The 26112-nt window shown below is 48.0% G+C and overlaps 1 protein-coding gene across 1 annotated transcript; it reads left to right on the forward strand.

The window, feature by feature from the left end:
- Positions 1-310: 310 nt before the first annotated feature.
- LOC130482018 (lymphocyte antigen 6E-like) lies at positions 311-11701 on the forward strand. The gene is made up of 3 exons (XM_056854825.1): positions 311-362; positions 9448-9567; positions 11376-11701. Exons 1-3 carry the CDS (start codon positions 311-313, stop codon positions 11582-11584), a joined length of 381 nt encoding a protein of 126 aa, XP_056710803.1. The 3' UTR covers positions 11585-11701.
- Positions 11702-26112: the final 14411 nt, after the last annotated feature.

A 26112-nucleotide genomic window follows, 5' to 3' on the forward strand; every position in this document is an offset into this window, starting at 1 on the left:
AGAATGGGCAGCTGCGTTGCTTGGAGCTCAGCCGAATTCTGGAAGCTCTCGGGGCCTGGGAGAAAGACCCTCTTGGAGCAAAAACAGCCTACCGAAATCCATCCCTTTGGAGCGCTAGGATTGGCATCCTCCTTGTGGCTGGATTTGGATGTCAGCAGTGGCTGGACCGGCCCTCCCCCTCCCAGCCCACAGCTCCTGGCCCCTCCCCTGCTAGTTACTCAGCCCTTATAGGACATCAGGAAAGCAGATGCCAGATTCCTCGGAAGGAGACACCTGACCGCTTGGATTTGCTCAAGGATCATTGCTAAGGATGAAGGCGACGTTTGCAGCCTTGATAGCTGTCCTCCTGTGTGTGGAGAGAGGTAAGGCTGCGGCCAGGGGAAGGCGAGATGGGGCAGTCTAGCACTTAGGGAGACCCGGGTTCAAATACCCACCCAGCCGTGAAGCGCATTGTCAACTTCCTTGAAGGTTGAATTGGGGCTGAAAGGAGGCACAGATCTCAGAAAATAAATAAACGATGTAGGCGAGGAATCCCTGACTGATGCCCTGAAATCTTTGCGGAAAGGGTGGGTTGAAAACGGAGATAAGAACAAAAAACAGAGGCCGCTTTGAGATGTTGCTTCCTACCTGGGAGTTTCAGCAAATGAGGGGACCATCAACAAAAGCGAGCAAGATTTGAATCCAGGGCACCTTAAAGACCAACAAGATTTCCAGGGTATAAGCTTTCGAAGGCAAGACTCACTTCATCAGATATCAAGGAGGTACTAACTCTTGAAAGCTATACCCTGGAGACCTTATTGGTCTTTAAGGCGTTACTGGGCTCAAATCTTGCTCTTCCGCCATAGACCAACTTAGCTACCCACCTGAAACTTATCAACAACAACAACAAAAACGATCTGCCTGCCCCAAAGAGCTTACAATCATTTCTCCAAAAAGCATAGACTTCTAAGGCTGCACTACATATTACACCAGAGGTCTGGAAATGGATCTTCCAAAGTGTTGCTATCCCAAGAAGCATCCTTAAAGGGAGGCATTCAGATCTGGGTGGGTGGGGTTGTTCCCTTCCCCCATGCACCATTTTCCTGATCAGAATCAGCCCCTACCATGGTTCAGTTAGCCCCCTCATTGGACACAAGTCTTCTATCCCTACTTGGGTCCGATTGGACCTCGTGGAGCGAAGGGGAGACTGGGGAGTCCGACTGGGGGAATAGCGGGGGTCAGGAAACTCGTTGGGAGACCCAATCAGGGATCTCAAGGGCAGCATCCTGTTGGTCCTACAGCTACTGCTGTGCCTCCAAGGGACGACCGCAGTTTGGAGGAACCATCTGCATGTTTCAGGCAGAAAACCTCTCCTTCAGTTGGGGGGCTCTCTTGCAGCAAACGTCTCTGCCCGCCACTCCCCGTCCAAGTTTCAATATTGGTCTAGACAGATCATGCAGCAGCTTCACAAATCAGATTATGCAAATTGCAGGGGGGGGGGGTCTAACAAGCAGTAGACTTTCCAGACTCACCTTCTTGGAAGACACAGTGGATCTGCAGCCGGGAGAGGCGAGAGAGCTTGTCAGGCCCTGGCAGAAAGCAAGGTTGCTTGAATTTCCAGAACACGAGAGAGGGCTCTTCCTCTGAATGCTTTCTGTGGTCTGGACGCAGCTCTTGGAAAAACACGGCCAGTAGCAGTCCGGTCTGACAAGAATTCAGAAGCCTTCCCACGATCACGGAGACGGCAGGTTTCACATTGCAGGAAGAATGAGCATATCATTTGCTGAGTTGTGCAGACGGGGGAAAAGAAAAAAGCTCAAGGAAATCTGATTCTGGGACACCAGAATATTGGGAGGGGGGCAAAATGCGGGGTGAAAACTTTCTTTTAAGTCCGAAGCACTGTTAATTGTGGAAAGAGTTCTCCGGAGCCTTCTCTCTCGCCAGAAACTTAGATCACTGGTTTGGATCACCTTGGAGGGAACGTCATGCTTGCAGGGACCCCCGAGGGCTTCCATTCGCTTTGTCCATAGGGGAGGGGCTGTGGCTCAGTGGTAGAGCATCTGCTTGGCATGCAAAAGGTCCCAGGTTCAATCCCCGGCATCTCCAGTTAAAGGGACTAGGCAAGGAGGTGATGTGAAAGACCCTCTGCCTGAGACCCTGGAGAGCCACTGCCGGTCTGAGTAGACAATACTGACTCGGATAGACCCAGGGTCTGATTCAGTAGAAGGCAGCTTCATGTGTTCATGTGTCCTTCTGGCACCCAGGAGCAGGAGTGAATGTTTGTAGGTGGTTAGAGAAAAGATGAGCAATTTCCCGAGCTCTCTGATTCTGGTGGAGGGGCCAGCCACCAAGGGTTGGCCCCAAGCCAGCCTTTCTAGGTTCTTTATTGCATTCTTGCCACATCTTATTCCGGAGACCAGCTGCTGATCTGGGGTGGGGGGGGGGAGGTGGTAGGGGTCAAGATGCTCTCCCCAGCTCATCCCTCCTGACAGAAATCAGATGTGTGTGTATGGTGTGTGTGTGTGTGTGTGTGAAGGCAAAGGTTTTGTGTGAAAGAACTGAGCAAGGCATTGCTTGCCTGCCACCCCACTGCCGCTCCCGCCTCATCTCCCAAGGATCTAGCGAGTCTAACCACCAGACAATATGCTCTGTTGTGTTACAGCTTGCCAGCTGCAAACCAGACACAGGGTTTTTCCCCACACCGATGTTTTGCTCCTCCCTGGCTTCTTTACAGCAGGCTAGGGTTGCCAACTCTGAGTTGGGAAATTCCTGGAGATTTGGGGATGGAGCCTGGGGAGGACAGGAACCTCAGCGGCTATAGTGCCATAGAGTCCCCCCTCCAAAGCAGCCATTTTCTCTGTCATCTGGAGATGAGTTGTAATTCCAGGAAAGCTCGAGTCCTCACCTGGAAATTGGCAGCCCTAACAGCAGCGCTGTTTTGGGGCATATCCGCACCATGCCATTCTCTATTCATGCCACTTCTGTGTTTCCCCTGCTTTGCTGCCATATTTCCCCTAAACCAGTTAGATACAATCTTTTTGGAAAGATCATAGTCAATGCGCCTTTGGACATCACGTGGATGGGAAGGAATGCATTTTTGCATGCCCCACCCACATCTGTACCATTTTACTTACCTCATATGCCATGACTGTTTTTTTACATATTCATCCAGAAGGATCTCCCAGTTTTTTAAAAAAACATAATAGTTATATGACTAAACCGTTTTACAATCTGTTGCCAGAAAGTACTAGCTCCCAGCTTTCATTTTTTAAAAAAGTATCTCTCCAGCCCTTTTTGTTGTGAAGCTATAAGGGGAAATGCGCAAAAGGCACGGGAGCAGTGAGAAAAGCAAAACAGAACACTGATTTATTCATGACTGGTGCAAACCCAGTTTTTGACCAATGCAAGAGGAACAGCTTGTTCCAACCCTGGGGTTGCCTTTATTCCCAAGAGTTCTGGATATAGAGAAAGGAACGCAGGGGAAATGAGAAGTTGGAGTCATCAGGGAAAGGGAGAGGCTTGCATATGGAACCTGACGATTGTTTTCCAAAGCTGTGCTCCCCACCAAGCAGAGAGTTGTATACGCATGGGGAATGCCACAGCTTCATTTCAGAAGTCGGCCTTTCCTGAGTTGTTCCCTCCTCCTCCCAGTCTGTGTCTCCAGCTGCATGGCAGAGAAGAAAAGGGGCAAAGGACCAATGCACGTCACATGCAGGAGATTTCCATGAACAGCTGATGGATGCCACCGCCTAGCAAGCCTCAAAGGCTATTTGCTAAGGAATCTCTTCCCCAAGAGTGTTCGGCATGTCATTGATCTGATCATCAGGGTGGAAGGGACAAAGAGGGGACACAATATTGGCCCCCACCCAAGTGTTCCTTTTGGTTTGAAACCAAGCTATGCAAGACAGTGCTGGTCGGGTTGTCAGGTCCCTCTTCACCACCGGTGGGAGGTTTTTGGGGTGGAGCCTGAGGGGGGTGGGGTTTGGGGAGGGGAGGGGCTTCAATGCCATAGAGTCCAATGGCCAAACTGGCCATTTTCTCCAGGTGAACTGATCTCTATTGGCTGGAGATCAGTTGTAATAGCAGGAGATCTCCAGCTAGTACCTGGAGGTTGGCAACCCTAAGTGCGGGCCTGATTGAGCGTAGGAATGCAGGGAAGGTTTTATTTTTTTAAAGATTACTGGAGGAAGGCTAGCTTTAATGCAGGAACGGCAGGCTGGGAAAGAACGGGGTATTTATCCCTTTGCCTTCCTTTTCTTTGTCCGTTCAAAATTGCTTTCTCCAATCTGCTTTTCAAGATGGACATGTCTGCTCCCTACAACTGGGAAAGCAGGCTGGGAAGTAAGTGATTTGGAGCAGAAAAGTGGCAGGAAGAGAATTCATTTGTTAGGAGGGCTGGATATGACATAACTCTGGCAGGCTGGGCATTGTGTGCCATAAAATTTATTGCCAGGAACCGGAGATACAAACTTTACAGAAGACATAGGCAAAGCCAATTAATGATATTATTTTTTTAGTTAGCCTGTGAAAGGGTCTCTCCATCCTTCACTTTGGCCCTTGAAGGCTAGTTTGTCCAGTACAATTAAACCCGGCTTTGTATAGCAGGGGTGCCCAAACGCCGGCGTTTTCCTGGGCTTCGAAGCATTTTCCAGGCCAGTACTAAATATTTCCACACAATGCTTTGGGTTTGCTGAGTCTCCAGGGGAGGAGAGTACCACAGCTGGGGAAAACCACCAAGAATAATGAGGAATGTGGTTTAGGAGACTGTGACAGGCCTTAGAGGCAGAAGCCGTCTCTTGGGCTACCTTGGCCGGATGGGAGTGTGCTTGTTTGGGGTGCAAACCCAGTAAATCGCTGCAATTATGCGCTCCCTCCCTCCTCCCCTTGCATGACATGTGGCAACTGCAGACGGAAGTCTTCCGCAAACTCCAATTAGTCGCGACATCCCAAGGGGTGCGCCTTAACAAACTGAGGTTAGTAACCAGGGAAGAAAGAAACCTCGGTTTATTAAGGCACACACATTCGGAGGTTGCAACAGCTCACTGCAGTTTGTTGTCGACTTCTTCCTTCAGTCTTGGCGCACTGCATGATGTGGGGGGAAGAGTGCATGGTTCCTTTCATTAACCAGGTGTGCACTCATCACAACTGTCCCAACGTCTGAACTGAGCTATAGGTAGACAAAGGATCCACATCCTTTAGAACGTGGGACAACTCCTTGCCTTGGCGTTTCACATGACACACCCTGCCACTGGTTATCTTTTGCGCATCATGCTTCTCAGCATTGTACCGCCATTCCTTTCCACTCACGTGCAGCTGTTTTCCCCTCCCAGATGCTAGATTACTACGCAGTCATTTAAAAGTCCTCTGGGGATATGCTCGGAAAAATAAGCCACCCTGCCCACACAGTGTCACCATCTCAAGGAATCTGCTGTTGAGATCAGGCATGATGTGGTTCTTTCATGTACCTTTGGAGAATGTTCTGGGTGGGACAGCACAGGCGGGCTCAGTTGGCACCTGTCAGGGGCCCCAGGCGGCATTGCCCCAAGAGTACTGCCAATCTCTCCTTACATGGAGCACCCTAGAGGGTCAGAGACGGCTCTGTTCGCACAGCCGCCTCATTTGGGGCCGAGGGATCAGCATGTTGCTAGCTTAAGTGCCCCCCCCCCAATTCTGTTCGGGGACTCGCTATATCTCTGCAACTCAGTGGCCATACACAAGGTCTCAGGGAGGGGCCGTGGCTCAGTGGTAGAGCGTCTGCTTGGCATGCAGAAGGTCCCAGGTTCAATCCCTGGCATCTCCATAAAGGGACTAGGCAAGCAGGTGATGTGAAAGACCTCAGCCTGAAACCCTGGAGAGCCACTGCCTGTCTGAATAGACAATACTGACCTTGATGGACCAAGGGTCTGATTCAGTATAAGGCAGCTTCATGTGTTCATGTGTTTGTCCAGTTTTTCATTCTCTAGTTTGGGGGTTCCCAACACGGTGCCCATGGGAGCCATGGCACCTGCTGACACCTTTGCTGGCAGGGCCAGGTGGGGCTTTTGGCCAGCAGGGCTTCAGATTGGCCACCGGAAATTTAACTGGATGTGCAGGTTTTTAAAGATGTTGCTTTGGCCACAGCTGCAAGCACGGCACAAGGGTCTTCGCCGTGTGGCTGAAGTTAAGCTGTGGCAGCCATTCTGTGTCTGGCTCCGCCTCCAGCAGCAGCCATTTTGTGTCAGATTGCCAAAGGTGCCCACAGACTCAAAGAGGTTGAGAAGCTCCCGCTACAGTTCAAAGGACCTGTGATCTTGGCATGCCTCTGGCAAACTGTCCTAGAACCGATGGAGCACTGGCTCAGCAGGAAGCCGTTTTGGGTACATCCAGGAGAGAGAATTAGCACATAAGAAGCAGATCCTGAAGCGCCGATCGATTTTCCAGGTCCCGTGACATTCCTCCAACAGTTCGGCCCACGGGAAATACACAAATGTGAGGCAAGAGGGTGGAAACCACGCAACAGCGATGCTCAAAATGGAACATTAGTGTCGAGAGAGCATGCATCAGTCAGGTGCTTCTGCAACTAGGACAGGAAGCTCTCCAGGGTCAGCAACTTCGACACTAAACCTGGTGGCCGAGGTTGGGCGGGCGGGACGGCTACTAGCAGGCGTGCCTGAGGAGAGGAGAGGAGACAGGGAAATTGGCAGGCGCCAAGGAGGCGGTGCCGCATAAACATGTTGGCCAGGCAGTAATGTGCACCTTTGGCCACGCTCCTCGGGTTTCCAAGTCAGCAACAAACGTGTCCAGGCTTGCCAGGAGATAGCGGCATCCCCAGCACATTTCACCTGGGAACAATCCCAGATCTACCAATCCGGTCATAAAGAAGGACAAGGGAAACAGAAGAAAGGTTTTTCATGCCCCTCCTGTATAAGGTCTAGTTTTGCAGACTGCTTATACTGTGGCTCTGGATACAGTGGTACCCGGGGAGAAAAGGACATTTGCATGACGTTCCGTGAATTGTCTTAATCTGTGCGGTCTTCCAAACACAGTGCCAAAGTAGATGTTATATAGGAGTGGAGCAAAAAGCTTCATAAGAACATCAGAAAAGCCCTGCTGGATCAGACCGAGGCCCCTCATGTCCAGCAGTCTGTTCACACAGTGGCCAACCAGGTGCCTCCAGGAAGCCCCTGAACAAGATGACTGCAGCAGCACCATCCTGCCTGTGATCCAAAGCACCTAATGTAATAGGCATGCTCCTCTGATCCTGGAGAGAATAGGTGTGCATTATGACTAGCACCCATTTTTACTAGTAACCATGGACAGCCCTCTCCTCCATGGATATGTCCACTCCCCTCTTAAAGCCTTCCAAAATTTGGTAAACATCTTGGATTTTTAGGAGGGTCAATAAGAACAGACCAGCAGTCTGTTCACACAGTGGCCAACCAGGTGCCTCTAGGAAGCCCACAAACAAGACGACTGCAGCATTATCCTCCCTGCGTTCCACAGCACCTAATATAATAGGCATGCTCCTCTGATCCTGGAGAGAATAGGTGTGCATCATGACTAGTATCCATTTTGTCAAGTAGCCATGGAGCGCCCTCTCCTCCATAAAAACATAAGAAAGGCCCTGCTGGATCAGACCCAGGCCCATCAAGCCCAGCGGTCTGTTCACACAGTGCCCAACCAGGTGCCTCTAGGAAGCCCACAAACAAGATGACCGCAGCAGCCTGGCGAAGAGGGACCTGGTAACCCTAGTTATACCCTTATAAAGCAGTTGAGGGTGAAACTTTGAAGGAGAAGCCAATAGGCTAAGTTACATTGAAAGGATGGTTATCAGGTGTTTAATTTTTAACCAGGAAATGCTTAGTGAGTAAGCAAGAAATACAAAAGAGTTTTCCACATGTTGCAACATATTTGAGACTAATCAAATGCAGTTAAGCTCTTCAAAACAAATATGAAAAATATTCCAGTATAATAATATTTGGCATTGTTCATTTATACATGCAAATTTCATCTAAGGCTACAGACAGACAATTTTAAGAGAGGTGAAGGAGGTTCGAGAGAAGTTTTATCTCCTTACAAGCTACATGTATTTCTCTTGTTCCAATGTCCAATCTGATCAAAAAGACTTGCCAGTTTCTGAAGCAGCACAAACCATCCACGGCAGCTAATATAATAGGCATGCTCCTCTGATAATGTCGAGCAAGTGGTGTCAAACATAAGGCCCGCGGGCTGGATTCGGCCCCTTGAGAGCACTTATCTGGCCCGCAAGCCAGTCAAGGCAAGTGCCCCCTCCAGTCCCAATCTGGGCTGGCGAGGTACGGCCCGGCCTGACCAAGTGACATTTATGTCATGTCTGGCCCTTGTAACAAATGAGTTCGACACCCTTGTTGTAGAGAACAGGCATGAATCGTGACTAGTATCCATTTTGACTAGTAGCCATGGTAGGGTTGCCAGGTCCCTCTTCGACACGGGCAGGAGGTTTTCGGGGCAGAGCCTGAGGAGGGCAGGGTTTGGGGAGGGGAGGGACTTCAATGCCATAGAGTCCAGTTGCCAAAGCAGCCATTTTCTACAGGTGAACTCATCTCTGTCAGGTGGAGATCAGTTGTAATAACAATCTCCAGCTAGTACCCTTAGCCATGGATAGCCTCTCCTCCATGATTCTATGACCTTAGGCAGATCATGAGAGGGAGGGCATCTTGCCCATCTTCTGGGCATGGCATAGGGGTCACTGGGGGTGTGGGGGGAGGTAGTTGTGAATTTCCTGCATTGTGCAGGGGGTTGGACTAGATGACTTAGTATTGTGCAGGGGGTTGGACTAGATCTGATTCAGTATAAGGCAGCTTCATGTGTGTTCATGTGTGTGTGTGTGTGTGTTCATGACCCTGGTGGTCCCTTCCAACTCTATGATTCTAAGAACATGTCCACTCCCCTGTTCAAGCCTTCCAAGTTGGCAGCCATCACCACATCCTGGGGCAAGGAGTTCCACATGGAAATCTTCCACTCCAATTCCCCTATTGGTGCTTCCTCCATTGTCACTGGCAAGGCTGCCTGTAATCCTTTCTCCAATTCCCCCTGGGCTTCCTCCCCCTTTCTCCCCAGCCCTTTCCTTCCTTATCAGGTCTACATGCAGGGGCTGCCGGGAAATGTAGTCTTCACTCAGCATTCTCCTTGAACGTAGTTCTCGTGGTGCACTCTTTTTACCAACGTCAAGCACAGAGGCAATGTTATCCTGACGATGGGGATTTAACTTAATGCAAAAGGGCCAATAAAAATAGCTCTATTATGGCCAAGCAAGGTTCGTAATGCTCTCAGGATCACGCTGTTCTTTTATTTTTTTAAAAACAGAAACAAAGCAATGTTTGAATCTGCAGTGTCAACAAATGGCTTTCTTCATGAGACCACAAGCTGGGACTGTACACCTATTTTATGCATCCGTCGTGCTAGAAGTCTAATGATCACACTGTTTGTTTTTGTGTACCCTTCTTTTAGTGTCGTCACTCCACTGCTTCCATTGCGACAATGAGGAGCGCAACATTAATTGCTTAAACATGAAGCAGTGCGAGGCGACGGACAAGTACTGCGTCACAAAATACCTCGGAGGAGGATTCGGTAGGTGTTTGGACATCACAGTCTTTCTTAGGCAGCATCAGGCTGGGACTCACTTGGAATTCTAGATCAGGCCTAACCAATGCGTGACCTGCTAAAACCAGCCATGAATAGGGTTGTCAACCTCCAGGTACTAGTTGGGGATCTCCTGCTATTACAACTGAACTCCAGCCAATAAAGCTCATTTTAGGGCTGTGCATTTGGTAAAACCCGAACCGGGAAAAAAGCCAGAAAAATGCCACTTCGGCTTTTTTCCAGTTCGGTTTTTACTGAATGCAAAAAAAGTCGGGGAAAAACCGAGCCAAAATTGCCGATTCTTGAATAAGCTGAAAATATTCGGCTTGTTCGGGATTCGGCCATTTCCAGCCGGGAGGGGGAGGCTTCCTTGAGATCCACGCTGCCAAGCCTGGCTGCGTGGATCTCTTTAAAGCACCCCCCGCCTGCCTTCCCAGGACTCCTGAGAAGGTGGGCAGGGGGTGCTTCAAAAAGATCCATGCTGCCAGGCTTGGCAGCATGGATCTTAACTAAGCTCCCCCCTGCCTGCCTCCCCGGGACTCCCGAGAAGGTGGGCGGGGGGTGGTCCCAGGACTCCCAAGAAGGTGGGCGAGGGAGGGGTGCTTCAAAGAGATCTGGCAGCGTGGATCTTAACTAATCACTCCCTGCGTGGATCTGTGCTGAATTTTTGGCATTGGTCGGGTCCGGGTCTATTGACCCAAATATTTTCAGAAAATCTGGGTTTTCTGAAAATTTTTAGGTTCAATAAACCCAAACCCGAAAAATACCGGAAAAAAAATTGGTCAACAGCCCTAGGTCAGTTCCCCTGGAGAAAATGGCCGCTTTGGCAATCTGACTCTATGGCATTGAAGTCCCTCCCCGCCCCAAACCCCACCCTCCTCAGGCTACACCCTGAAAACCTCCCGCTGATGGCAAAAAGGGACCTGGCAACCCTAACAATGTGGCACACAGCCCACGATTTCAAAGGATACAAGTGACAAGGTTAATTTCTGAACAGTTAATATAAACTCTTAAAGAACAATTTGGGTGGGGAACTTTACTTTTAAATCAGTGCATCGTCAGGCTACAGAATAGGGAATTCTTTAGGGATGCCAATCTCCAGGTGGGACCCGGGAATGCCCCAGAATTACAGCTCATTTCCAGACTGCAGAGATCAGTTCACCTGCAGAAAACGGATGTTTTGGAGAGTGGACTCTTTGGCCTTGAAGTCCCTCCCCTCCCCAAACCCCGCCCTCCTCAGACTCTGCCCCAAAAACCTTCCGCCGGTGGCGAAGAGGGACCTGGCAACCCTAGCCATGAACAGGCAGCCGGTCAGGTAGTGGGACGCCCTCTCGCTTCTGTGGCCTGATTGGAACTCAACAGCAGTTGATAAGCGCTGGTACGGCCCCATACTCAGACTTCAATCCTGACTTAACTGTTATATGGTGCAGAGTAACAATCACGTTCTCTAATTACGAGCTGAAAAAAACTTTGCCACCGAGTCAATAATTATTGGATCCTGCGTGGTCATAAGGTGGGACACGTTAGATTTGGTAGGTAACCATTCCCTATCAGCAAGTAATGGGTCTATGAGATTAGATCGGCCCCTATCGTAGAGCGGACACTTAAGGAGGATATGTAAAACTGTTCCTATGTCGCCCTCCCCACATGGGCAGACCCTATCCAGATATGGAACTATATTAAATCTTCCCTGTAGTAATGCAGATGGGAATACATTTAATCTAGCGAGCATATATCATGGCTACTAGTCAAAATGGATACTAGTCACTTTCACTTTCTTCTGCTTTCCCTTGCAGGTGAAAACCGTAAGCAGTCCATCAGCAAAGGCTGCTCTGCAATCTGTCCCCAAGGCGGCGTGGATCTGGGCGTCGTGGCTTTCTCGGTGAAATGCTGTGAGAACTCCTTTTGCAACATCAGCGGGGCCGCCAGCGTGAAAAGCAGCTTCGTGATGCTGGCCGTGGGCACCCTGGCCAGCCTCCTGTACATCTTTGGCGCCAAACTGTGAGGACTCGTGGGGCCGAGGCGGCTTCTCCCGCAGAGAGAGGCCCCGATCCCCTTCCCATGCAAAGCTGGAAGTTAAGAACATGCTCCTAAGTACATCTCTGGGCCTTTGTAACTCTCAGGACAGCGAAATTGTTTCTGTGCAGCCTGGCTGGGAAAGTCCGCCACAACCCCCCACCCCTCCATAAATTCACCTGTGGGTAGGCCGCTCAGCCTCTTGCTAATTTAGGGTTGCCAGACTCCATGTAAGGCCTGGAGATCTCCCAGAATTGTGACTGATCTCCAGACGCAGAGATCAGTTCCCCTGAAAAAATGGCTGCTTTGGAGGGCGGGCTCTATAGCATTATACCCAGCTGTGGTCCCAACCCTCGGCTCCTCAGGCTCCACCCCCAAATCTCCAGGAATTTCCCAATCCGGAGCTGGCAACACTGCGAGAACTAGAATGTGGCGGTGCTTGCTTTTAAGTAGGACTACCTGTGAGTAAGCACCTCTGCTTGCAAACCTCCTGAGTAAGCACTCCTCTGCAGGATCTCCCGTTCAAACAGTGTTTCTCTTGCCAGTCTCACTGGGAGGAACTGTGCAATAAAGTCCTCTTTAAAGACACATAAAGCTGCCTCATACTGAATCAGGCCAGTGGACCATCAAGGTCAGTATTGTCTGCTCAGACCGGCAGCCGGCTCTCCAGGGTCTTAGGTTGAGGTCTTTTGCATCATCTACTTCCAGATCCTTTTAATTGGAGATGCCGGGGATTGAACCGGGGACCTTCTTCATGCCAAGCAGGTGGGCTACCATACAGCCGCGGCCCCTCCTCCCAAGGAGGTGCTGGCTAACCTGCAACAAAAAAAACAGAAAGTGGATGCCAGATCATGGCCATCATTTGAGACAAAGGTACAAACAGCTCCAGAAAATCTTGGGAAAACCAGCTATTGTGTTTTGCCACCTTCTGTGGTACAATGCTGCCCTCTTGAGGCTGAGTTCATATATGCAGCCTTTCATAGAAAAATAACAGGATGGGGAAATTATTATTATTATTTTTATTATCGTTTTGCTAACGGACAGTATTCCTGACCTCTTGTTTGCACCATTCCAGGACCTGCAAGTCTGCTTTTTTCAAAAGGCCAAGTATCGATATCCAGCCCAAAGCTGCAATCCCATGCATAATCATGCAGGAGAAAGCCCTACTGAGCACAGAAAAGAGCAAGAGTCCAGCAGCACCTTAAACACCAACAAAATTTCTGGCAGAGTTTGAGCATTCGTCAGTCGCAGCTCCCTTCTTCAGTCACTTCTGTGAGTCGCTTCTTCTGAAGAAGTGAGCTGTGACTCGCGAAAGCTCCTACCCTGCCAGAAATTTTGTTAGTCTTCTAGGTGCTACCGGATTCTTGCTCTTTTCTACTGCTACAAACAGCCTAACACGGCTACCCATCGTGATCTATCTCTACTGAACATAGAGGGATTTCTGAAGGGCCACGCGTGGTCATGCACTATAAATGACCCCAGAAGAATCTCAATGTTCAAGAAAATGTTTGTAACCTGGTATTTTCTTTCCTCCCTCATGGTAAAGTGTACATTGTTTTTCACTGAAATCTCTGAACATTAATAATAATAATAATTAAAAAAAAACAATCTTGGTGTGATTTCTTTTGCTTTTGCAAGGATGCCAACTGCTCTGCTCTTGTGCCTTATCAGAGGTGTGCCACATGCCGGCCACAGCAGCTTGAAGCTTTCCTTAGTGCAGAGCTGAACAGAATCACCTGCTCCTTGCTGCAGAGGCAGCGATTCTTAAAGGGACAGGCCTAGAGGAAGCTTCAAAAGTTGCCAGCTGTAGCAGACTCAGCTTGATTTTGCAGTCGAAAGCTATATTTTTTAAAAAGATACTATAGAATCACCAAAGCTTTACAGATGCTTAAAGTTTAGACAGACTATTCTGTTGTTTCCCTAGAAGAAACTGCATCTCGTTTCCCGATAAAAGTGTTTTTCTGGTAGAAGAAGAAGAGTTGGTTTTTATATGCCAACTTTCTCTACCACTTAAAGGGAGAATCAAACCTGCTTACTATCACCTTCCCCTCCCCACAACAGACACCCTGGGAGGTAAGTGGGGTTGAGAGAGCTGTAAGAGAACTGTGACTAGCCCAAGGTCACCCAACTGGCTTCATGTGGAGGAGTGGGGAAACAAATCCCATTCACCAGATCAGCCTCCACAGCTCACATGGGAACCAGTGTGGTGTAGTGGTTAAGAGCTGTGGTTTGGAGCGGCCGACTCTGATCTGGAGAACCGGGTTTGATTCCCCACTCCTCCACGTGAGCGGCGGAGGCTAATGTGGAGGACCGGGTTTGTTTCCCCACTCCTCCACACGAAGCCAGCTGGGTGACCTTGGGCTAGTCACAGCTCTCTGAGCCCTACCTACCTCACAGGGTGTCTGTTGTGGGGAAGGTGAACGTAAGCCGGTTTGAGTCTCCCTTAAGTGGTAGAGAAAGTTGGCATATAAAAACCAACTCTTCTTCTTCATCATCACCATCATCATGTGGAGGAGTGGGGAATCAAACCCGGTTCTCCAGATCAGAGTCCACCACTGCAAACCACCGCTCTTAAACACTACACCAAGCTGGCTCGATGTTTCTGAATGCACACCCCTACTTCCATGACTCCCCACTCCTTATCCAATCCCACATATTGTGTCAGAAATATATTATTATGTCCAAGTTACCTATGCCTGCCCTTAGCTGCACATCTGTTCTGCAGAAAAGACTGTTTACAAGAAAGCAGAACCCTTCTTTTCCTGTTAAACTTGCCTTCAAGTGACCACACCCATGAACCATTCAGTGGTCGCTTTTGACTTCCAGATGTGCGTGACCTTGGCTTTCTTTCCAGCACAGCCTTTTCACAGGCAGAACCATGGCTAGAAACTCACTCTTTCTAAGTTCCCGCCCCACAAAGTAAGAGTCTAAACCAGAGTTGGAGCCCTTGTTTACGTGCAAGTGGAAACTAACCCCAGTTAACCTGCCTGCCCGTTTTTGCTCATCATGGGGAGCCAGAGTGGTATAGTGGTTAGCGTATTAGGCTAGGATCAGGGAGACCCAAGATTCAAATCTCCGTTCTGCCACGGAAGCTCACTGGGTGGCCTTGGGCCAGTTGCACACTCTCAGTCTAACCTACCTCACAGGGTTGTGGTGAAGATACAGTGGAGGAGAGGAGAATGACGTATGCCAATTTGGGTCTTCATTAGGGAGAAAGGCGGGGGATAAGCAAATGAAAACATAAATGGGTAAACAGAGAGTTTCTAACTGGGACTCTGTGCCAGAAGGAAGCATGGAAAGGTGCGTGCCCAAACCCAGCAATAAGGTGGGTTTGTGCTAAGCCTAGCTTAACTACCAGTCGAAAGTAATGTCTGAAGGCCTTGGCTTCTATGTCCTGTTATTGGACCTCAAGAGGAACTGGTTGGCTGCTGTTTGAGACAAGATGCTGACCTAGATGGACCACTGGTCTGATCCAGCAGGGCTCTTCTTGTGTTCCTATGTTCTTAATCCTAATGGTACTAGAATTTGGAACGTGGGAGGCACCACAACAAGATGGTTATCCCACGCTAGTTGGCAACCCTAGATTTGGTTTTCGGCCAATTTAGACCCCAATGCTTCACCATCAAGGAGCAGCCTCTAGAAAAACCTGGAGGGAGAGAAATGTTCGGTCTAACCAAATCATAGGGTTGCCACATATCTGAAGGACCACCGCTCCGCTGACCAATTACAATTGGAACAGCAGATGACCTTTTGATCTGCAATACCGGTAAGTGGTGGCGGCAAGAAACGAAACTTTTCAGGCGCCAGCCCTTCTTCTTGGAATCCAACAAACAGGAAGCTGCTTCCCTTTTGACATTCTGCCAAAAAAGCAAAAGATTTGTTATTTTTCTTGGCAGCCAGAGGTGCGTTTTGGGTGTTTCATTGCATATAAATTTGATTCTGCCATGACCCTACTTTGGACGTTGCAAAAACAGAACTATTTTAAATTAAATATGAACGATATATTGGCAGAGAGGAAAGGCCACTCTGCCCATTCTGAGAGGCAAGTCAGTTCCTTGGGCTCCTTCTCTGAAATCAACATATTCCTCTGCGGGAAGCACTGTGCACATTCTCAGGGGCACTCTGCTCTTTGCATCAGAGCTTTTGAAAAAGAAAAGGGGCGTTCCCCCCCCCCCATTGCAAAACACTTGGTTTCATGCCCTTGGAATTCTCCTTTTGGTTGGGCCTTGGCAAAAAATGCTTTCCATTCGTAACCGAAACAGAAAATCACATTCCTCTCCAGCCAGATCCATGCAAAACACCCTGTAGCAAGTCCTGACTTAGCTGCTGGAAAACTCACAGGATTAGGTGTTGCTACAAATGCCCTTCCAGCATTTTAAAGTCGAGGCAAGAGATAGAAAGAGCCTAGGAATCTTCCCAGAGGGGGTAGCCATGTGAATTAGTTTCAGTAAAAATTCATGCAGCCCCTGAACAGGCTAGCAGGGTTTGAATGAAGTTAAGAGGCTCTCCCAGGGTTGCCAACTCCAGGTTGGGAAATTCCTGGAGATTTTGGGGTGGTGCTGGAGCCTGGGGATGGTGTGGCTTGGGGAGGGGAAGGGGCTCAGCAGGGTATAATGCACCTTCCAAAGCAGCCCTTTCCTCCAGGAACTGATTTCTGTCGTCTGGAGACCAGTTGTAATCCCGAGAGATCTCCAGCCCCCACCTGGAGGTTGGCAAGCCTAGGCTCTCCCAAACCAACTTGTTTTGAAATGAAGGGGAAATGAACAAGGAGAATAAAATGGAGCTAGAGCAAGAGAATGTCCCAGATGTTGATGCTACCCCTAGGGTGTAGTTTTATTAGTTGAAAAATGTTCTGTTCTACTTTCCTGCTGCAACGGGGCAAACAAAGAGGTTTAAAATATTACAGCGTGCATGTTTCTATTGAAGTCACACTCACTCTTAAGGAACGTAGGCTCCTAAGAGACAGCCATGATGGTGTCTGGCAAATCCTTTGAGAGGCAGTTCAGGAGCTGGGGTACATCCCCAGAAAAGGTCCTGCTCCAGGACTCCCTTGCCTAGCGTCTGAAAATAGGGACACCCCAAAAAGAAGCTTAATGGATGATCCCTGCTGCTAGGCAGGTTCATATGGGAAAAGATCCCCAACCATTTAAAGGTGAACAAACAGCACCCCAAAGCATGCCTGGAAATAGGCTGTTACCCTCCCTCGGCCTTCCATAGTTTATTTACGATCAAGAGACTGAATTCGACATTTCCGTATCTGTTTTTTCACCCAAATCCCATTCTTACATGTATGCTAGACATGTACCTTGCTAGATCTGAGTCCCGTAGCACCTTGCTAGATTTGAGTCCCGTAGACCCACAAGATTTGGGGGAGGGTATCAGCTTTCAAGAGTCAAAGCTCCAGCGTGGCGTAGTGGTTAAGAGCGGTGGTTTGGAGCAGTGGACTCTAATCTGGAGAACTGGGTTTGATTCCCCATGAGCGGCGGAGGCTAATCTGGTGGACCAGGTTGGTTTCCCCATGGCAGCTGGGTGACCTTGGGCCAGTCACAGTTCTCTTAGAGTTCTGTCAGCCCCACCCACCTCGCAGGGTGTCTGTTGTGGGGAGGGAAAGGGAAGGTGATTGTAAGCTGGTTTGATTCTCCCTTAAGTGGTAGAGAAAGTCGTCATATAAAAACCAACTCTTCTTCTTCTGACCCAGCAAGGTACCAGTCCTGCAGTAAGTCAAGATGCCAACTCTGTTGCCATGTTCACTTCAAGGATACGATCTCCGAACCTAACAACACTAGCCATATTGCCGCAGGTTCATTGGCTTGTTCATCTTCCAACATTATGTGTGCCATCAAGTGCCAGCATTTTAATCTTCCAAGACATTTCATTGTTGACCCAAGAGTGGCAATCTTTGAAGCGTTTCAAGGCGAGATTATAATTTGAGATTGCTGAGCTGGAGTTCTTTCAGCAATTCGGAACAATGGAACTCCCAGGGCTGAATAGGGGCATCGATTCTTATCTTCCTACAGGTGCTAATTTTCTGCCCCCAAGCATTTCTTCGGCTCTAATCAAGCTGGTTACATTTTGCATTGTACCTCTGCACCCTGATTCCTTCCTTTGCAACACCCCTTCCCCTTGGAATATAAAGATTTAGGGATCTCCTACTTGTCATCTGCTACACAGGGTCATCTGCTGAAGCTGGAGGGTGAGATATTCAAAACAGATAAAAGGAAGTATTTCTTCACACAAGGCACTTAAATGGTGGAACTCCCTGCCCCAGGATGTGGTGATGGCTGCCACCTTGGTATTTGGATTTCCAAATGAAGTGCCTATAAACTTCATTTATGGGAAAACATATATTCTTTCACATGTATGAACACTCACAGAATTATAAGGTGCTATGCTCAGGTATGAGAGCATCAGCATCAGACACATATCTATTCTGCACACATATGTAAAGGCATTGCCCCATGTATAAGGGGCAAGAGAACTAATCTTTGGTTCATAGTCACTAGTGTGTGAATATGAGTTAGCATAAGCTGGCAGCCATTGCGAATCAGGTGTCAGTGAGCTCATCCTGCAGGCCTGGTACAGCCAGGCTCCTTAACAAGCCCTAAGAGCCAGTGGCTGAAGACACCAGAAGTGTCAAAAAGGAATGCTGGGTTTCGGTTCTTCATTAAGGGATCAGATGGCCACCTAAAGTTGTCACCGCTTGTGGCGTTAAGGGGTCTACACTCCTAGAATGTACCACTTACTGAGAAATGGAGCTATCTATTCAGCGAGACCTCACAGCCAGAAGTCAATGATAATTCCTACAAGGACTGTAGGCTTTCTATTGAGAAGTGCCAGAAAATTTATGAACAAGGGACTTCCTTTAAATAACATTTATTTCACATTATATATATATATATATATATATATATATATATATATATATATATATATGCATGTAAATATTTCCACACTCTCAAAACGTGTCAAAAAGTACAAACATTATGAGTCTTTTACATGTTCAGTTATGTTAATATATGCAAGCAGTTTCATACAATCTTTATAAGCAATTTCTCTATGTAAGGTTTTCTAACCTTAAACCTTTAATGCATTTCTCTCTATGAGATTTTAACTTGTATCTCTAGATTCATTTAGAATACTACAGTTACAGAATCTTGTAAAAACATAGTATTATGGGAGAGAAGATATGGTTAAATATAATGGGGAAAAGACCTGTTATAGTTAAGAGCTTCTTAATCCAGAGTAACTGAAATATAAACTATAAGTTATAGTAAATTGAGTACAACATATTATTTCTAAACCTCTCCAGCTCATACGCATAGCTGATATTTAGGATATTGCAAACCTTTTCTGTAAGGACATAGTCTTTTCCCATGTTTCTATGTCTTTACCATATCTTTGATTCTCTGGTTCTTAGTTTACTTGAGATTTATAGTCCAAAAGCTCATTGAGTATTTCATGCCAGTTTAGGTTCATTGAAATACTGTTCTGAAGTCTATTTATCAGAGAAAGCTGAAGTTAGAGCTATTTGAGACTATAGTCAGTTGTTATAGCTATGTGTAGTAACTTTATAATTTATATTTATGTTTATGGACTTCTGATCATTGTTAAGATCAGGAATGCTTCACACATGCTGATGGTATGTGTATTTCTTAACAGTCAGCAATGCAAAGCTTATGTATTATGTATAATTCATTATGTGTAAGCTTAAGGCTGTATTAATGTTTGTATGGAAGACTCAGTTATTCTCTGGCTTTGCCAATTTCAGTGAATATGTTTCCTGGACTAAGAGTCTCCATGAATAGGCCTAATAGATTTTGTATATGTTTTATGTAAGCATTTTATATGTGCTTAAGCTTTGTTATAGAGAACAGAGATTCTCCTTCCCCCCCCCCCCCCAGGAACATCTCTGCCTCTTATTCTGAGTGTAGAAGCTTCCCCTGTTATGCTGGGGGAACCTCTGACTCTTTTTCCCGTTTCTGGTTCTGGGAACTGGAGAAACCAGTTCTGTAACTTGGGTTTCACAACTTCCATGTTTCTCAAGGAAAGCCAGGTCAGACCATTTAAATTATTAGTTTGCCAGCAGTCATTTCAGATGTCCAGCCTTAGCAGGTCATCTTGAAATGAATTGCTCTCAAGGAGAGTCTTTCCCATCCTCACAGAGAGCTTGTGAAATGATATGTCACGCAAGACATGAAATAATAGAATAAGCCATCCATATCACGCAAGATATGGAATAATAGAATGAGTTATGGCCAGACAGACTTGCTGCCCTCTCTGTAACTCATTTCTTGTGTCTCACGCAAGAGACAGATATAGGGAGTGAGGTCAGTCAGTGTCAGCTAACTTCCATCAACTCCCTGCCTTCCTAGTTTTACATCTTAGTGGATGTTTGGGGAGGGCCAGCAGCCAGGCAGCGTTCAGCTGTCCTCTACCAACCCTCCTGCCTTCTGGCTGTTTGAGGCTTCCTTATATTCTCTCAGACCAGTGGTTATCTGAGCTGAGGAGGCTAAAGGCTTCTGTCCTAGGTCCAAATTGGTCACTCTTGATAGTGACTGGCATTGTCAACCTCTACCTGGTCTGTGGAGAAAGCTCTACTATGTATTAATGTGGCATTAAGTCACCAAGCTCCCAAGGTCACCAGCTGGTGTACTGCTTAAAGTGTGTACAGCTGGTGTACTGCTTATCGGACGTGACATAATTCCTTTTTTACACTGTATCTCAAAACAGAGACCAAAAAACCCCCAGACAGAGATGACCTTCTAGTTTATGCCTAGAGGAGCACTCTGGAGACCCAATTATCAAGCGGGCAGCGTTAAAAAGTCTTAACCTTGCAGCCGTGCAGTTATCTTAAAACAGCTTTCAGTCAGCATGAACTTTACCCCACATTACTGTATCAGTTCTTAAGAAATGCCTTTTACTCATATAGATGAGCGTAGCGTGGGGGGTGCAGGGGGGGCCGGCCGCACCGGGCGCAACATCTGGGGGGGCGCACTCGCAGCTCTCTGCCCCTGCCTGGCTCACTCACTCACTCTCTCTCACTGCAGTGAAGACGTCTTCCAACCATTCATAAGCCGCGGTATCCAAAAAACCCTTTCAAAGCGGTGTTTTTTGTATAACATTTTCAAACTCTCAGCAGGCCTCCAGGGGGCGGGAAAGCCGCGGCCCCGCTCCCCAACTCACGGCAGGGCCGCCTCAGGCATTAATCTCCCTCCCCCTCGCCGCTGAGGCAGGGCCGCACGGCGGAGCCCACAGCGTCGGCCTCACCCGGCCCAGCCCACCTTGGGGGTGGGACTCAGCAGCTCCTCCCTGCCGGGCCAGCGGAAGGGGGGGGGAGTTTCAGAGGAGGCTGGAGGGCGGCGGCCGTCTTGTTTGTGGCGAGCAGAGGCGGCGGGGAAGGAGGGGTGGGGGGCGAAGGCGAGACAAAGCTGAAGGGCGCGGGGCGGCGCTGGGCCCTGAGAGAGGCGCCGGTCCCGCGAGGGCCGTCCCACCGGCCCGGGAGCGCCGCCTGCAACAGGTTCCTGGGCACGCGAGGCCGCCGCACTCCTCCAGGCCTCGGCCGTTGGTCTCCGCCTCGGTCCCGGGTGGTGGGAGCCGGCGCCACCCGCCTCAATGCGGTTCGGGGCGAAGATGATGCCGGTAAGTGGCCTCTGGGTTGCCATAAGTCGGCTGCGACTTGACGGCACTTTACACACACACACACACATTGTTAGAGAAACCACTTGTGGATTAGAATTTGATGCTTAGTGAGAATTGCCTCCTGGACTTTTCTTTTTCAAACTCATCTTCCACTTATTACTAATTGGTGAATTTGAATTGTATACAGTTAATTTAGTTTTGCAGCATGGGCCAATTTACTATACATCTTTGCCTCCTGTGGCCAGGATGTGCACAGAGGTGTATAGCAAGCATCATATCAGTAAACAGTAAATATATGTTTTGGGCATATGAAAATGAATGGGGGGGGGGTACATGAAGTCCCAAAAGGAAGCCAGTGGCTGCTTTCCACCTAAACAACACAGGAGGAGTATGGCCCAAAGACAAGCAGGCATAAGGTTTGTATTGCATCTTCCAAACACCTCTTAAACACAAATTATTAAGTACAGAGGTATTTGCAAGTCCCACAGCTGCTTGGTATACCGAAGGCCCCAGGTTCAGTCATTTTACTTTAATTACATCAGCACAAACAATACATGTGCTTAGGGGGTAAGGGTTTCTTTAACTAATCTAGTGGAAGAGACTCGAGTGCTAAAATCCACGGGTTAGGGGGCGCAAATTACTTGCCTTGCCCCGGGTGCTGACAACCCACGCTACGCCACTGTATAGATCCAGAGGAAAACCATATGCTCAGGTCAATTATTGCCTTAGCCCACGACAAAGTGAACGCCTTAAGACCACTCTAATTGGACATGCAAATGCTTGTGTATACGGCTCTTATATGTATTGGCTCTAATGTTTTACTCAATTGTAATTATTGCTGTCAATCCTAACGTCTATAAAACACTATGTATTCCTTTGTTCTGGGTGGGAAATGCTCTGACGCTTTAAAGGACATTCTCCATGCGCGCTGTTCTTTTATTGGCCTAATAAAAGAATCGTTTATCCCTGATAACCTCTCCTGAATTACTTTGTTTGGGCAATTGAAGTAATTGAGGCATTTCACAAAAAGCTTTTGACAAAGTCCCCCACCAAAAAATGCTAAGCAAACTTCATAGTCATGGGATAAGAGGACAAGTCCTCTTATGGATTGAGAGCTGGCTGAAAAATAGGAAGCAGAGAGTAGGAATCAATGGTCAGTTCTCCCAATGGCGGGATGTGAGCAGTGGGGTGCCTCAGGGATCTGTGTTGGGACCGGTGCTTTTCAACCTGTTCATCAATGACCTGGAGCTGGGGTTAAACAGTGAAGTAGCCAAGTTTGCAGATGACACCAAATTATTTAGGGTGGTTAAAACAAAATCGGACTGTGAAGAGATGCAGAAGGATCTCTACATACTGGAATAATGGGCATTAAAATGGCAAATGAGATTCAATGTAAGTGTAAAGTGATGCATATTGGGGCAAAAAATCCCAACTTCACATATACACTGATGGGATCTGTGCTGGCAGCGACAGACCAAGAAAGGGATCTTGGGGTGGTAGTGGATAGTTCAATGAAGATGTCAACCCAGTGTGCGGCTGCTGTAAAAAAAGGCAAATTCCATGCTGGCCATAATTAGACAAGGAATAGAGAATAAAACTGCTGATATCATACTGCCCTTGTACAAATCTATGGTGAGACCACACTTGGAATACTGTGTACAGTTCTGGTCACCACGCCTAAAAATGGATATTACAGAGCTTGAGAAGGTGCAGAAAAGAGCAACCAAAATGGTTAGGGGACTAGAGCAACTGTCCTATGGGGAGCGGTTAGGATGCTTAGGGCTGTTTAGCTTGGAAAGAAGGCGGCTCAGGGGAGACATGATAGAGGTCTATAAAATTATGCATGGTTTGGAGAGAGTGGACAGGGAGACGTTTTCCTCCCTCTCCCATAATACTAGAACATGGGGTCATCTGCTGAAGCTGGAGGGCGAGATTCAAAACAGATAAAAGGAAGTATTTTTTCACACAACGCAGAGTTCAATTGTGGAACTCCCTGCCCCAGGATGTGGTGACGGCTGCCAGCTTGGAGGGCTTTAAGAGGGGAGTGGACATATTCATGGAGGAGAGGGGTATTCATGGCTGTTAGTTAGAATGGATACTAGTCATGCTGCATACCTATTCTCTCTAGTATCAGAGGAGCAGGCCTATTATTTTGGGTGCAGTGGAACACAGGTAGGAGGATGCTGCTGCAGTTGTCTTGTTTGTGGGCTTCCTAGAGGCCCCTGGTTGGCCACTGTGTGAACAGACTGCTGGACTTGATGGGCCTTGGTCTGATCCAGCAGGGCCTTTCTTAGGTTCTGATGTTCTTGGTGATGGATGCTGCAGTGGTCTTGTTTGGGGCTTCCTAGAGGCCCCTGGTTGGCCCCTGCGTGAACAAACTGCTGGACTGGATGGGTCTTGATCTGATCCAGCAGGGATTTTCTTATTTTCTGATGTTCTTGGTGATGGATGCTGCAGTTGTCTTGCTTATGGGCTTCCTAGAGGCCCCTGGTTGGTGAACAGGCTGCGGGACTGGATGGACCTTGGTCTGCTCCAGCAGGGCCTTTCTTAGGTCGTTTGCAGTCTCAGAGGAGCATGCCTACTATTTTGGGTGCGGTGGAGCACAGGGCGGAGAATGGCGCTGCAGCGGTCTTGCTTGTGGCTTCCTGGAGGCCCCCGTGTGAACCGGCTGCTGGACTTAATGGGCCTGGCTGGGACCCAGCAGGGCTTCCCTGACGTTCTCATCTGTCGGGCAGGGGTGATTGCAGGGGGTCTCCGGGTCCCAGCTGGAGGTTGGCAAGGGCCCCCCTCCCCGGGGGCGCGCGGCCGGCCGGGTTTCTGTTCTGGCTCCGGGGAGGAGGGTCCGGAGGGAGAAACGAAAGCGAGGCGGGGCCGGGCGGGGGCGGGGGGGGGGCGCGGCCGGCCGCCTCGGATTGGAGGAGCGCCCCGCGGGGGCGGGCCCCCTCCCCCAAACCCCCTCCCCCGCCGCCCGGGCTCTTGCGCCAGTCGAGCCTGCGCTGCAGCCATGAAGGCGGCGGTGGGCATCCTGCTGGCGGCGCTCCTGGGAGCCCAGGGAGGTGAGCCGGGAGGGGCCGGGAGGGGCCGGGAGGGCCGGCAGGGAGGGTTTTTTTTCCCGCCAGCCTCCGGGGAGCCCTGCTCCATCTCGCTTCTCCCCTCTTCCGACTCCCCCTTTTGCAAACGGGCTCCCCCCCGCTTTTGCAAGCGCTGCTCCAGGGCGCTGCCCCTCGCCAAGGATGCCCAGCGGGCGGGCTCTGCCTCCTGGAGGGGGCCGCGCTGCCCGTTCTCCGGCCCAGACCCCCGCCCTTCCCCGCGATGCACCGGGGGGGGGCGCTGCTGCACCCGTCGGGGGCCAGGGAGGCGCCTGGCATCCTTCCCCGGGTGGGCCTGCGCCGCTGGGGTCCGAGCCTCGGCCGGGGGGGGGGAGAGAGGGTTTTTTTTTGGGGGGCGGCATCAATGGACTCGCACGTATCGGTGCCTTTTTCTCCAGCTGCGAAAGATGCAGGGAAGGGCACGTGGCGAGGAGGGTGCCCGGGGAGGCCCGCCGTCTCGCCCCCCCCATAGAGTTGAGCCCTATATATTGATTTAATATATAGAGTTGAGCCCTATATGTTGATTTAATATATAGAGTTGAGCCCTATATGTTGATTTAATATATAGAGTTGAGCCCTATATATTGATTTGATATATAGAGTTGAGCCCTATATATTGATTTAATATATAGAGTTGAGCCCTATATGTTGATTTAATATATAGAGTTGAGCCCTATATATTGATTTGATATATAGAGTTGAGCCCTATATATTGATTTGATATATAGAGTTGAGCCCTATATGTTGATTTAATATATAGAGTTGAGCCCTATATGTTGATTTAATATATAGAGTTGAGCCCTATATGTTGATTTAATATATAGAGTTGAGCCCTATATGTTGATTTAATATATAGAGTTGAGCCCTATATATTGATTTGATATATAGAGTTGAGCCCTATATATTGATTTAATATATAGAGTTGAGCCCTATATGTTGATTTAATATATAGAGTTGAGCCCTATATATTGATTTGATATATAGAGTTGAGCCCTATATATTGATTTGATATATAGAGTTGAGCCCTATATGTTGATTTAATATATAGAGTTGAGCCCTATATGTTGATTTAATATATAGAGTTGAGCCCTATATATTGATTTGATATATAGAGTTGAGCCCTATATATTGATTTAATATATAGAGTTGAGCCCTATATGTTGATTTAATATATAGAGTTGAGCCCTATATATTGATTTAATATATAGAGTTGAGCCCTATATATTGATTTGATATATAGAGTTGAGCCCTATATGTTGATTTAATATATAGAGTTGAGCCCTATATGTTGATTTAATATATAGAGTTGAGCCCTATATGTTGATTTAATATATAGAGTTGAGCCCTATATGTTGATTTAATATATAGAGTTGAGCCCTATATATTGATTTGATATATAGAGTTGAGCCCTATATATTGATTTAATATATAGAGTTGAGCCCTATATGTTGATTTAATATATAGAGTTGAGCCCTATATATTGATTTGATATATAGAGTTGAGCCCTATATATTGATTTGATATATAGAGTTGAGCCCTATATGTTGATTTAATATATAGAGTTGAGCCCTATATGTTGATTTAATATATAGAGTTGAGCCCTATATGTTGATTTAATATATAGAGTTGAGCCCTATATGTTGATTTAATATATAGAGTTGAGCCCTATATGTTGATTTAATATATAGAGTTGAGCCCTATATGTTGATTTAATATATAGAGTTGAGCCCTATATGTTGATTTAATATATAGAGTTGAGCCCTATATGTTGATTTAATATATAGAGTTG

Source organism: Euleptes europaea, chromosome 8 (genome assembly GCF_029931775.1).
Source record: "Euleptes europaea isolate rEulEur1 chromosome 8, rEulEur1.hap1, whole genome shotgun sequence".
In the NCBI taxonomy this organism is placed as follows: Eukaryota; Metazoa; Chordata; class Lepidosauria; order Squamata; family Sphaerodactylidae; genus Euleptes; species Euleptes europaea.